Here is a 15,056-nt window from a genome sequence, read left to right on the forward strand (position 1 = left end):
GCATAAACAAAAACCTGTCCTCTTCTCCTACTGTTGGATGCTGTTAGTAGACAAACAAGCAAATTAAACAGTTAAGTGAAAAATGTGTTGCAAGTGAGTTTAATTTCTAAGTCCACAGGTCCAAAAGTGCGCATAGCTGCAGAAACACCCAATTACAGAGTCTTTTATCAACAAGGAGGAAAAAAGTGACAGAGCAGGCCGCACGGGAATCTTTTGCTGTCTTCCGGGAGAGAGCACTGTGGAAATGTGGGGATGAGGACTGCAACCACCTAGCTTTATACCGCAACGTGTGTCTCCGTCTCTGCTGCGTAAACAGCACGGGTGTTTTATGGCCTTAAATCAATTAGAGACGAGGCAGGCAAGACAAAGTGAATGTGGGGCGGGGGGGGGGGGGGGGTCGCTTTGCTTTCCCATGACAATTCAAGCACCGCCAGGCCCTTTGGATAAGGAGGTTACGTTCTGCCTGTGGTGCAGAGTGAGAATATTCATCATGGATTTTATTCCTGGACAGGCCGAGCGAGGAAAGGCAAGGAGAGGAAGCGGGACGGGGCACCTACACGCAGGGGAATCTCGCCGCGACACATTCGTCTCTTTCCCAGCGGTGCTCTACACACACACACACACAGACAGACAGAGTGAATGTATCAGGCCCGCATGCTGGCAGATAGGGAATCAATTTACCTGAATCCCGTCCAGGAGCTTGCTCATGCACCAGAAGCTGTCAGCCTCGATGTTCCGCAACACCTCTTCCTGCAAGCTGGAAACATTGAAATTTTCCACTTCTTCCTCTGCAAAGAGCCAAAAGACAAAAGAAAATAAGAAAGAGACAGAGAAAAAGAATGAGAGAGAAAGACAAAGAGGGAGAAAAATGGACGAAGAGACAGTAAAAGAGACAAGAGTATAGAAAGATTCATCTTACATATGGACAAGAGACGGTAGAATTCGGTTTTGGGGGCATGCATAGAGAATGCATTCTTATGTTCAAAAACAGTTTTAAAAGAGCTTAAAACACACACACACAAACAAGCACAGCAGTTTCTGGCAGTTGTCACAGAGAACTGTCGTTCAGGATAACTGAACATTACCAAGGGGCATTTATACTCACAGTGATTTGCAGTGGCAAAAACACAATCTTAAACACACAAAAAAACAACAACAAAGTGCAAATGCAAGACACTTGTATAAGCATTTTCTTGCACATTTTTAAACGGTCAATACATTTGAATAAAGTAAATAAAACAGTAAATAGATAAAAACATAAAAGGAAAAAGAAACACCAAATTTACAAAAAAAAAAAAGTTTTAATAATAAATAAAAATAAACAAATCATGAAAGACTTTTAAACAAGTTTATTTAGCATTAAACAAATATGTTTATTCAATTTTATAGTATTTTTTTGGACCTCAATTTACAAGCTTCTTTTTCATCATGACTTTTATTACTGTAAAAAAACAATTCTATGTAATAATATTTTAGAGATCAATCTACACAGACATGTTGTAAATGCTGAATATATATATATATATATATATATATATATATATATATATATACACACACACACACACACACAATAAATGTGACAATAATAATAATAATAATAAAATAATTTATTCATGCCTCATTTTGAAGTCTCACAATTATCAATTATATTTACATATCATAGATATACTATTATAATATTTTGAATTTGTTTGTACTTTTACTTTTTTATTATGTGTATGTGTGTGTGTTTGTATTTTATTTATTAATTTATTGTTACTTTTAAATATGTCTGGCTATTTTTTATTCCAGTATTACTTATTTAGTGCTTCAAGATAAACTCAAAGAAAATGAGAAATGATGGCTTGGCAACTAACTCCTTTCCAGTTAACATACATATTTTTAATGGTTTCAAGCTTAAGATTTAATCCAAGTTTGAGTACACAAACCTCCAATTCGAATTGTATTAACCTGTTTGATAGCATGTTTGTCCAAGTTAATATGACTGTATGAAAACCATAAACAGGCAAATATTTGCCATATCAAACTCAAAAATCAGTTCCTTCACTGCACATCAGAATCATTTTCCTAGAGGAAAGGCCAACGCAAGTGTAGATTTATTTAGAAACCACTGTGAACGAGTCAAACCACAGCTCTGACAGGGACAAGTCACAGGTTGAGCAGAGGAACGGTATCACAGAACTACACACACACAGTGCTGCTCCGTCTCCTTGGCAACATGAGTCTAACCTTAAAGAGTACGGCGAGCTCTGGCTGACAGGACCAGTGGGCTGCTGGGAATATTTGCAGTGCTGCAGTTTAGTGAACGGCTGTCCAGCTTCCAGGCCGCCCACTGCATTAGTGCAGTCTAAAACGCCACTGGTCGTCTGCGCCCGTCCTAGACGCTCATGACTGTCTGCTGTCTGACAGGTCACAGCGGAGAGTATGACTCCCGAGGTAGGGCAAGAAAACGTGGAAGTCTGAACGACCTCCAAATGGTGGACAAACTCATTGTACTTTCACATAACAGCCTCCTGCTCAGGAACGAAAGTACTCACGAGGCTTTCAGAGTGTGTGTGTAGGGGGGGGGGGGGGGGGGGGGGGGGGGGGGCTGTAATAAGGCAGTGTTAATCTCTCCAGTTGTGAGAGTCCCTTAACAGCACGTTCACTCATCAAAAAACAAGGACACGCAAAGAGGAGCAGATCAGAAGACGAATGCATAAAACAAGCCAACAGCACCTCCTGTGGTCAGCAGTTGAAGTGCAAATAAATGACTTGTTTATGGTATTAGCAACCATTTCGGACATATGAGTTACATTTAAAAATACCTGAATGTCACCAGAAAATAACATTAACACTTTAAAGCCTGACATATTAAATGACAGTCAGAAAAATATTTTTTTGAAATTGAAAAAGTTAATTGAACCTTTGGACGATAGGCTTTTATGGTTTATATACTATTATATAGTGAGAATATGAAGCTCATGGAGGATAAAAGAAAAAAAACCCCGAAATTTTAATCAGAGGCCCAAACAGGCCCAAACTTTTATTATTTATGTGACAAGATAATATAAAACTAATTTTGGTAACAATCTGAATAATGTATTAGAAAGGGTTATTAAAGAGTATAATGAATTATAATTATTCACATGAGCGATGTAATGGATAATATCTTGTCGTAAATAATAATAACTGAACTTAAAATGCATAATGTAACAATGAATTGATAAGTGTTGTAATGTATAACTGTGGTTACAATTATTCACGAGACTGTACATTAGAAGGCATATTTAATGCATTAATCTACTTTTATAATGCATTATACATAAAGCCTTTAAGTGTTACCAAATGTAATATTATATAGACAAGTTAAAAGGCTGCTTTAATCAATCATTAACAATCATTAATGAATTCAGTGAAATATAATAAAAAATATTGCTAAATAATCTCACAATTTATAATATCTATTTAAATTTTAATATATGTGACCCTGGACCACAAAAGCAGTCTTAAGTTGTTGGGGTATATTTGTAGCAATAGCCAAAAATACACTGTATGGGTCAAAATGATAGATTTTTCTTTTATGCCAAAAATCATCAGGACATTAAGTAAAGATCATGTTCCATGAAGATATTTTGTAAATTGCCTACTGTAAATATATCAAAACTTAATTTTTGATTAGTAATATGCATTGATAAGAACTTAATTTGGACAACTTTATGGGTGATTTTCTCAATATTTTGATTTTTTTTTGCACCCTCATATTCCAGATTTTCAAATAGTTGTATCTCAACAAACCACACATCAATGGAAAGCTTATTTATTCAGTTTCAGAAAATTGACCCATATGACTGGTTTTGTGGTCCAGGGTCACATATTTATAATGTATTGAATGCCTGTGATGGCAAAGCTACTCCAGTCTTCAGTGTCATATTATCCTTCAGAAATCATTCTAATAGGCTAATTTAGATAACATTTCTTATAATTATGAATGTTAAAAACAGTTTGTGGTTACAGTTATTCATGAGATTGTACAATGCATTATAAGGTGCATTACAAGGCATAATTAATGCATTAAAGCTACTTTTGTAACGCATTATACATAAAGGCTTTAAGTGTTACTAAAATTGTATATTATATAGAAATAATATAACTGATTCTGATAGTTTGTAATGCAAATCAATGAGAACTTTATAACAGTACAGCAGAGTGCTTACATAAATTTCATGTAAGCATCAGTTGTAAAGTGACTTTTAAAATGCTGATAACAATTTAAAATGTATTGTTATGTTTACTTAATCACTAAAGATTTCACAGCAAAAAGACATGAGTAAAGGGGGATGTTTTTAAAATTATACTAGAAATTGAATTGCTAAAAAGTATAAAATATCAACCAGATGATAGAAGGAATGTAGTGTTGGTTGTGTTTTCTGCATTTTTTTATCATGTTGATGGTTTAAAGGCCTTAGAATTTGGCATATCACATATGACACAGTAGGCTTCATAAAATAAATGAATATTTTTAAATTTTAAAATGTAGATGTTATTGTTTGTTTCTGTCAAGCGTTAGTGGAACATGTCCACAGTTAACATGAAATAAATCTGTGGTCACCTGTGTGAACTTTAAAAAGCAAAGCAAAAATGACTAAAACAAAATCAAAGCAAGTAGCATCTGCAAACAAACGATCCTTTCTCAGAACTAACTTCAACTGAATACAATGACATTAATATTTTAAAGCGCATCTAAATATATTTTTGGAACTATCATCCTTAAGTTCACAATAAACACACTGCATTCCTACAACTGATACCCCGAGACACACATCTCCTTGGTTTATATTTATTTTCACATTTTCCAGGGGTGACTCAATGAAGCCTGACACTGTTAAATGAACTGAATAGCATGTATTATTGATGTGAGAATAAGAAGGTTCACACACATGCACGCGCGCATACATAAATTCACAAAAACAGAAGGTGTGTGACTCCGTGACCACAGTTTCACTCTGTGAAGTCTCCACCGCACCATCTGTCTGAAGACATTGCGAAGGAAAAGAGCAGATGTCTGTAAACATACAGACCAGAGTCGACAACACACCAACTGTACTGCCTGCTGCAAAAATGTATTTCCCAACGGTCTCCACTGACATATTGCCACTTTATGAATTACACAAACCACAGACAGGTTAAAACGCTAATTAAATCAGTAATTCTATTCTAATCGTACTGACCCCAAACTTTTGAACAGTAATATTTTCTGAATTTGCAAAATTGATTTTACGGTTAAATAATCTGTGAGTAATGATTGATAACTTGAGGGTACAGTTTATAGACCAATGAGTATTATAAAAAGGTGGATTTACAATCCTCTCTCCTCATATTATATAATCAATAGGTAATCATAGTCTTTTTAATTCAGTGCATTTATTCAAATTATGTTTATTAATGATTAATAATGTCACAGGACTGAAGGACTGACCCATGTCAGGAATGTGGTAATAGTGGTTACTGTGTGTTTTCACACAAGTAAAAGTTAATAACTTGTGTGTAATAAATTACACACAAGTATTGTACACAATAACTTGTATTGTAATTTATTATTTGATTAAACAATATATAATGGAATAAATCACAAGCTATATTTTCAGTTTGAGTTTTGTTCTTTCATTTTATCCTGATCTTATGCTTTCTGACTCATGCTAGCAGCACGGAATATGTAAAGACCAACTATGCCCAAGGCCATGAAGGTCAATAATGCTCCACATGTGTCCACTAACACATCTCCATATTTTGTTCCAGTTGGTTGAGGCCCGAGTTCCAGTGGGGTACTGAAAAAATTTAGCCTTGAAGGGAAAATACTGCCTTTGTTTGCTGTACCAGACTTTTGCAGGGGTTCTTTAGGGTTATGAGAAGTGAGCGAACACATCAAAAGAACAGAAGCATCTTCAACTGTCTTCCGAAGTATCAAAATGCCACCCAGATGAGAAAAAATCCTCACGGGTGAAGTGTGAAATGGAGAAAATGCTGTGTCAAATATAATTTTTGTTTGTTTTCTATATACCTGCATAATAGTATGCTAAATTGGCATTGGGGCTGTTTATGAGAGTGAGAAATCTGATCGGATGTTTAGTTAGTTTAGCAAATGAGTCAGAGCATGAGAATTAAAGTGAAAGTGATGATAGTTAGCAAGTAAGTGAAGACGGCACAGGTAGAAGGCTGTGCTATTGTTATCTTACTTGAGCATTCCAATATGAAAATATTTTCACAAGGTGAGCTGCTTAAAATGAAGAAGTTTATCAACATAACTGATATTCAAAATGGTTAGCAAGTGCTGCTTTGTTTATATTTTGCTCATCTGCATATATCCTTGAATTGGTTTCTACGTTTGAATGGCAAACCTAGACTACTGATACCTGCTTATACAGACAGTTAATTCATTACATATATTTCAAAGTTTTTAATGTCACAGGATTCAACAAATTGGTAATTTTTCCTTGCTTCTGTTCTGTTACATTAACACTTGTTACATTCAATTATTTAATAAACACTGTTCTTTTTCACCATCATGCCATAACTTTCTTTCTGCTTTTTCACAGCTTTTTTTTTGTCAACCATTCAGGGGTGCGTTTCCCAAAAGCATCGTTAGCTAACTACGGTGGTAAGTCCGATTGAACTTTATTGGTAACGACGTAACTTGCGACCACAGTTGCTTTCGGGAAACGCACCCCTGGTTGGTAGAAAACTGCCAGTTATTAAAGTTTTGTTAAACAATCTTGGGTATCAGACAATACTTTATGTTAACTGGTTTTTAGTACCAGACAAAACTGGTTTTAGATAAAAATAAAATAAAAAAATTAAATAAAATGGATTCAGTATAAAGTAAAATAAAACAAAATCAAACAAAATGGATTAAGTATTCCTGGCATAGAGATTTGATCTATTTTTTTTGGCATAGTCGGCAGGATGTCGACATAATCTAACAATAGAAATCAATGAGAAATGCAGTAAACTGAATCCTACCTGTGGCAAAACTGATGGTGACTGAACAACACTTTTCCGTAGTAAACTCCAATAGATTAACCCAAAATTAATGTTTAATGGCAAACATGTTGAAGATTAGCCAAAAGATCGTTCATTCATTAAGTGATAAGCTGTTTCCTTACAAAAGCAGTTTATTTAGTGTATTATCTATCCTCCTCTGGAGAAAAATATAAATAAATAAAAAATGCTCCTCGCCAGTGTACCTCTGCATTGCACTTTGTTTTGTTAACCTTGAAGGCTGGCTTTATAGGGGCTCTGTTACTAATAATCCTAAAGACCTTGATTAACTGGTTCAGGTGTGTTTAATTAGAGCTGGAGCTAAAATCAACTGGAAGGTGCCCCCCCGGGACCAATACTGGACACTTCTGACTTAATAGAACAGTACAGAATAGAACAGAGATGAGAGAGATTATTTGTTTCCAACAAATCGAAACTCAACTTAAACTCCTTGACGCTCTGAGTTTAAACCTCGAGTTACAATTAATTTCTTCACCAATATCATGAGCACAAACATAAATAGACACAGAACTGTCAATTTGAGGTATCCACAAAGAGGATGTAAGCACAACAAATCCCTTCAACAGGAGCTAGGCTCTTTGGCCTCTGCCATCACTTCCTGTTGGCCCGTATCATCTTCCTGCATGCAAGGGTGAAGGGTAGATTCCCCCTGGCATTCTAAAGCATTCAACTGCAAGGAGCTGGAATCATTACTGACGTTTGACTCTACACATCCCTGTAGCGCCATATGCCCTCTTTTTGCAGGCCAATGCAAACGGTCAACATCAGGTTAAAGGACACGGCGAAATTTCACCAGCCTTTTAAACCCTCGTCCAAGACAGCCTGGAGGAGACTTTCCCACCCACAGGAAGTCACTGCCACAGCGCTGTCTGGTGGATTATGCAATTTGTCCCTTAGGGCATCCTAAGACTTTAACCCGGTACCGCCCACTACTGCTCCCTGTGTTGGTTAATGAGCATCGAACAGAATCCAGAGATGTCTAATTGAAGGCAAGGTTAATTAACATAGAACTCAACTCGGCAAACATGCCATTTCAACACGGTAAAATAGCGATCGTTGGGTTGGTAATTACTGAAGTTGCGCTGAAAGACAAGGTGCAGATCCATCTGTGATTTATGGATATCATCATCTAGTTGTAATGAAGAAAAAGCCGGCGCAGAGGAAGAACAATCTGCAATGAGAACAGATGAACGACTTTCGCTGGCAGCTCCTAGAGGCAGTTGGAGGAAGGGCGCAAGCCAACTCTATTACATCAGGTTCCAGAAAAACGTATAAACACCAACACAGCCTTTTCCAGTGCCAAATATGCCCTCAGTGGCTTAATTAGGTAAGTAAATATTATCTTTTTTTCAGTTTAAGTGTTCAGTCAAAGACATTTACTCAGAGACATTTGATTTAGGTTGCAAAATGGATACTGAATGACTTATAAGATGACAATGTGAGGTGTGCTTGCATGTGGAAAACAAACTGTCACAAAACTAGGGCATTGTTGGTGCTTGCCAGGGCTTTGCTAATTGGTTGCTAAGGTGTTCCAGGTGGATTCTTGATGGCAATGTCAAAAGAGTACAAGTTTCTATCAAATTCTAATGTTCCTTTATTTAAAGGGGTCTTTGGATGTGACATGCACTTTTACAAGTTGTGAACATAGCAGTTGTCATTTACTCCCGACATCTGAGCAGCTGAAGATGCAGTGGATTACCTTTGTTTTTGAAGGGAATGCACCCCCGGATCTGCCTAAATGCATTTATGTTCGCGCAAATCATTCATGATCCAGCTTCACCTACAGAAGAAGTATAAGGTTCTTTTATGAATCTTTGCAAATTGCGTTTCCTAATAATGTGCTACTTAGTAAGTTCCACCGCTAAAGCTTGGCTAAAGTAAACAGTCTCATGAGAACTGCTCGTCACCCCACGGAAGAGATGGGCGGGGTGAGCAGAGCTCATTAGCATTTAATGGAGCATGCACTAAAATGGGATGCTGAAAACAGAGCTGATTTTATCAAGGTAAAAAGGGTGTTGTTTTACACTACCATTGAGAAATTTTAACCAAAGTATGCTATAGAATTTACATTAAGACCCTAAAGAATCAAATCAACTTGTGGAAAACGGGCATCCAATGACCCCTTTAAGTGTAAATGTCCAAAGTGAGTCCGAAATGTTTGTTTCTTCTTCTCATAGTCATCATCCTTTCCTATCAAAACGTTTGCTACGCTTGCGAAAACGCAGAAAATGGAAACTTGAATTTGAAAGTTTCAGAGGCAGTGTGTAAAAGAGATTGACAACGTGAGGTTGCATTTTTTTTTTTTAACGTGCAAAAAGTTCAGACGAGAATTTCGGACTCAGTGTGCAAAGAGCTTAGAAAAAGAGTAATATTTCATATTTTATTTTAGATTTTCACTTAACCTTTTTTTAATGTCTATTTGATATAAATGCAGCCTAGGTGAACAAAAGAGACTTCTTTCAAAGACAATAAAAAAATAAAAAAAATCTCACCAACCGTAAACTTTTGAACGGTAGTACAAGTAAAGACAAAACGCTGTGAGGAGTAAAAATACAAATCAATACATAGTGTCTTGATCCGCAACAGACTCTTGTAGGAAGGTTTTGGCTCTTGTGTGGATTACAGCCCATGGATCCAGTTATGACTACTTAAAAATATTCTGCAAAACTGCTATAGTCTTGTGGGACTCAAATCTGCTCATCAGAGGCATAAACGGCTCCCTGAACATGTAACCATAGCAATTGTTGACTTCAGAAATGTTACGACATTTTTATCGCTGCTCAGTGTCGAGGAGTGGGAGTGAGTTATGCAGAATGGCTGAAGCCCAGTAAACCTCAATGTCTGAAATAGCTTGATGTGAGAGTGTGGACTGGAGATGAAATAAACGATAAACATCACACCTCTATTCGTAGCCACTACAGCATTGAATGTTAGAAAAAAAGAGGTGAACTTCCCTGAGTGAGAAATATTATGCAAGATTAGCCTATTAAAGAATTCATTTGCTTTTATTAGAAGCATAAGGGGAATCATTACATGTGCTGTAATGGGAAACTCATGAGGCATTAAGAGAGCATGGCCAGACAATAAAACCACACTTGCCATTCTTGTAAATTGATGCCAAAAAATAAATAAATTGATAAAAATTTGGAAAGGGAGCAAATACATTTTCACGGGTGACCGAGTGACGTTCCTACAGAATACTCCAAGAAATTATTTTGTTAATTGTTATAAACTACACCAAGTCTAGCATGACACGTTTCGCAGATGTAAATGAACAAGAAGTGATTTCTCAGAGCGAGGATCCGCACAGAAATTCAATTTATAGCTTTTTATAGCAGAGTAATTAAACTAGATCCAAAAATATTCAATAACTGTGATTAGTCAGAGAAAACGAATGACTTTATGACAGGGCAATTTTTCCAGATCATTTTTGGCATTTTACACTCAGACATGAAAAAAAGAGCAGCTCACAAAGTGAGGCATAGCTCAGCTTATGGATGAAGACATAAGAAAATGAATCGTTGAAGTTGATATCTGTTAATGTTACTTGTTAATTATTCATTATCCATTTCTGTTAGATTGTGTAATCCCTTAATGTCAAACATGAAGTTATTTTTGTTGATGTGTTATTGTTACAATAATCTTGCTAACCACTTTACTATTTGGTAGTAATTATTTCTTAAGTTATGACATTTGTTATTGTTACATTTTCCATTAAAGTTACTTTTTGTTATTAAAGTCACATTATGACATTTGGTCACATGTTCTTCTGCAACATTGCAATATTACATTATATTATTCATTAATGTTACACTGTTTGCTAATGTTATGATATCCATTCACATTACATTGTTATTCCATAACATTATGCTACTTGGTAACTTTATGTTCTTCAGAATCTATATATTACCTGTTATTGAAATATTACATTACATATTAACATTGCAATATTTGTTAAAGTTATGTGACATTTTTCGAAAACACTGTTGCATTATTCCATAACAAATTAATGCGCTCTAAAGCAAAAATGTCAAAACCTGAAGGTCAAACAGGTTAAATAAATAGTTGGGCAGAATATATTTACAATACAATCTCACTGCTCGTATCCTATACTCGTCGGCAGTTCAAGAAAGTCTCGAAGGGAACTCAACCAAGAGGAAAAGAGGAAAAATACCTGCCACTAGACATTTCAGGCATCCCAAGGCAGTCACTTAACAACTCGTTAGAGAAAATGAGGAAAGTTAATCAGACCTGCATTAAAATCAGCACTGGGCTCAGTTCTTCAAACCGAGAAATCCGAACAAACCGATACTCATTAAGGCCTCAATTGTGGGTCACACACCACTAACTGTTCAAGTCAGCCGTGGAAGCCCATGGCACTTAGTCAATGAACGGCCCACAAAGACCTGCCAGAAGATGGACTGAAAGCAGGAGTCAGCGGTTACAGGGTTAGTGGACTTAATGCGCATGACATAAAAGACATAGGCTATTTGGAATCTATGTTATCCATGGTGCCTCCAGGGTGAGTATAAGCACAATATCCACCAGGAATGCTCAGGCTGATGGAATTTTATCCTCTACGGAGCAGAATGTTGTTGTGGAGGAAATCTTCTAGCATGTCTCTTCTTGGATGGGTTAACTGCTCATGCTAACTAGCAAAACAATGAACCCTTCCAGCAGAACAACAGTTAAAACAGTAGTGCCATTTGAAGGAATCATTCTGTGTCTCCCATAATTTATGGAGAGTTTTGAAGGAACACTTAGAAGCTTTGAAAGGTTTACATGATGTCAAAGTCCATCTTCAGCTAACATCTTCTCTCTTCACTCTTTATTCCTTCAACCAGCACTGATGGTGTTGCCCACACTAATAGTTCACCCAATCCAGTGGATCTTTAACAGTAGCACCACTGATCCACATCTGCCCTCGAGAACATTACTTTGAGAGAATCTATACATGAGGACGATGCAAATTACACTATCTTCCTCCTGAATCAATAGTGTGACATATTATTGCACGTACCATTTCATCACACACTCATTACTTTCAATTACAAAACTTTATAGCAGACTAATGGAAAACAGATCCGAAAGGAAAGAAGAGAGGAGAAGAACAGAGTGGCCAAAGAACAAAACCTTCCGAGACAAAGTGGCTGCCTGATCAGATGGAGACTTCCATGAAGAACGGCACTGTAGATTAAAAATATTGATAGAATAGACACATGTAGCTTAACGAGCTATGCAAATGAAGCCAAATGATTAAAAGAGTAATGAATGGAGATACTGGATGGGTCTGATGGTTTTGAAGCGTTTATTCATACAGAGAACTATAAGCCAAGGCAAATGAAAATGACTTTAAACCTAAAAATGTCTGATGTATATTGCAGAGGAAAATTGCTCCAATCAGATTTCTACACAATCTCCAGAAGTGAAAAGTGCTCTAAACAGATGTGTTTAATCAGTCCACCAGGAAACCAAGTCATGTTTCTACTTTGACTTGTGCAATTAACGATTCTGAGGAAGAACTATTTGCTTTTGAACAGACAAAATGTTCTGCTAACTTCTGTGCTGAACGTAAAACAGCTTTGATGCATTCTATTGTTGCAGGTACCATAGACTTAAAGGAGACATCGGATGCAAGAGTATGTGGACACAATCACCCTACAACGACAAAAATTCATTCACTCCTTTTTTAAATCTCATATATCACAACTGTTTTAATTTTCTGAGCAGTATGACCCCGCCCACGACTGCTGACAGACTGTCCTGTATTAGCATATTTCCGCTCTCAGCCAGTTATATGCTGTCCGCCATTTCCTCTGCGCTCGAACTGCTGTAGCGACAATGCTGAGGTTTTGTAGTCTCCTGACGCAAAAGAGCCACTGAGGACGCAGTTGATTAGTTTTGTTTTTGAAGGTAATGTGCCACCAAATACACAAAAAAACAAAAGAGAGGGGTGGGGTGAGCAGTAGCTCATTATCATTTAAAGAGTCATGCACTGAAATGGCTCGCTGTGAACAGAGCTGTTTTTGACAAGATAAAAAGGGTGTTTTACACGACCATTAAGGAATTTTAACCACAATATTTTGCTGACATTTCATGAAGACCTTAAAGAATCATACTAACTTGTGAAAAACAGGCATTCGATGTCGCCTAAAAATTAAAATGTGTCATCATTCAAGCCCACGTTATTTACTGTGCCATCCACTTGAGGCTGACCAATATATTGTTTTTACAGATTAAAAGGCACCGACAGTTGCTTTGTGGAACTTTCGGTTACCGGTAAAAATCATCAAACTGCATATTAGCTGAAAGGTTAGAGGATAGCATTAGATGTTTTAATACTTATAAGTTACAACATGTTAAGAATTTTAGGATTTTTTGTGAAGTAGACAAAGTTTTTAAATTAATCAATTTCATTATGTTATTATCAACCATGTTACTGTGATAAAAGCTAACCTGGTTTTTGCTTTTCATCATCCAATAGCTTGCTTTATAGAACAAAGCATGCAATGCAAAATTCATGTCACCTGCAAAGGAACAGCCCATTTTCTATTTTGTATCTTTCCCAGTTGTTTCTGTAACGTAGCAAAACGTTTTTTTTTTTTTTTACTTTATTTAGTACATTACTAAATACATTTATGAAGTGATGCAAAGGAAACATAAAAGCAAGGTAAAATGTACACAAAAAAGGGTGGATGGTATTATATAAAATTATGCACGTTAAACCACGCTCGCATTATATTTGTATATATTTTACCTTGCTTCTATACTTGAAGCATAGCTAATTATGCCATAAACTGTCGGGGCACTCGAAAAGTTGTATGTGCTTTTTTTGCTCACACCCTTGGGTGCTTTATTAAGCATTAAAGTAAGTCACAATGTCCTACCATTACAATGAATTCACCCAATCGGATATTCATTAAATTGTTTGTCATCATTTGAAAGATAATTTTGGGGTGAGCTATTCCTGATATTCAGACCCTAAAAACTCCTAAAACTAACATTATTTTCTTGCTTTGCATTGTGAGTCAGACTTTTTTTTCAGTCCGAGCTGTCATTTTTATTTTTTTTGGCCAGAAGAATCATGAATGTGGGTGAGACTTGATGCTGATGCTCTGTAAAACTACTCACGCAATCAAAAACTGCAAAAAAACTTTCAAGTTTCCTGTAAAATAGTTTGACTACCATGAGGAAGGTTCCCTGCAGTCTTGCTACTAGCACAAATCAATAGGATTGAATTTAACTTCAGTCTGCTTTTTCTTCCATCAGGCCTTGGCCCTCAAAGTACAAGAACTCACAAAGCAGATTAGAAATTTCATTTGTTGGGAGCAAATTGTATTCAAATATATTTTGAAGGCTCTCAGAACAAGGGCAGAAAAGCCCAATGAAGATTTTCACTGTCTCTTCTTACGTTTATTTACAAGCGTAATGAAAATGATTGTTTAATAATGCAATGCCCTAACAGCAATGTACACACAGCCAAAGCTCTAACTGGCCCCTAATTCAGCCCTGTCATCATACATTTTTTAAAGCAGGAATCAAAAACAATCTGTGGCTTATAGAAATAACATGATTCTGCTAAAAGGAATTTATGGGTGCATTTCATTCTGGGCTGCACCATCTAAATAAAGGCTTATTCTCTGATCCTGAGTATTTTAGACAAGCAATGCTGGGAGAAACTAATTAAAAGTAGCTGTGAACTTCATAGTTCATTGAAACCTGTAAGACTTGCTCCACTTAAATTATAATAATACAAATCTGACTCTGGTGCATTAACTTTTAATCTTCATACACACAACAGCACTATTAAGCCATAAATGTGGCCAATATTCTCTATGTGATTTAAAGTCATACACTCTTACAAATAAAGATTCAAAAACTTATTTAGATTATTAAAATCTTCTTCACATTAAGAAAACAGAGAGAGAGAGCGTATTCACAAAGATTGTTTGGGAGATTTACTGCAAAAAAAAAAATAAATAGATAAAAACATTGGCAGCTTCACTTGGAGGGTA

General features: G+C 36.3%; 1 protein-coding gene across 3 annotated transcripts in view; it reads right to left on the minus strand.

Moving 5' to 3' along the window:
• tbc1d22a (TBC1 domain family, member 22a) overlaps window positions 1-15,056 on the minus strand; it is a 150,174-nt gene that overhangs the window by 84,511 nt on the left and 50,607 nt on the right. For all 3 annotated transcript variants that reach the window (XM_079398835.1, XM_079398836.1, XM_079398834.1), the window contains one exon: window positions 682-788. In XM_079398835.1, the coding sequence (XP_079254961.1) occupies window positions 682-788 (107 nt within the window). The remainder of the gene's footprint in view (window positions 1-681; window positions 789-15,056) is intronic.

Source organism: Barbus barbus, assembly GCF_936440315.1.
Source record: "Barbus barbus genome assembly, chromosome: 39".
NCBI lineage: Eukaryota > Metazoa > Chordata > Actinopteri > Cypriniformes > Cyprinidae > Barbus > Barbus barbus.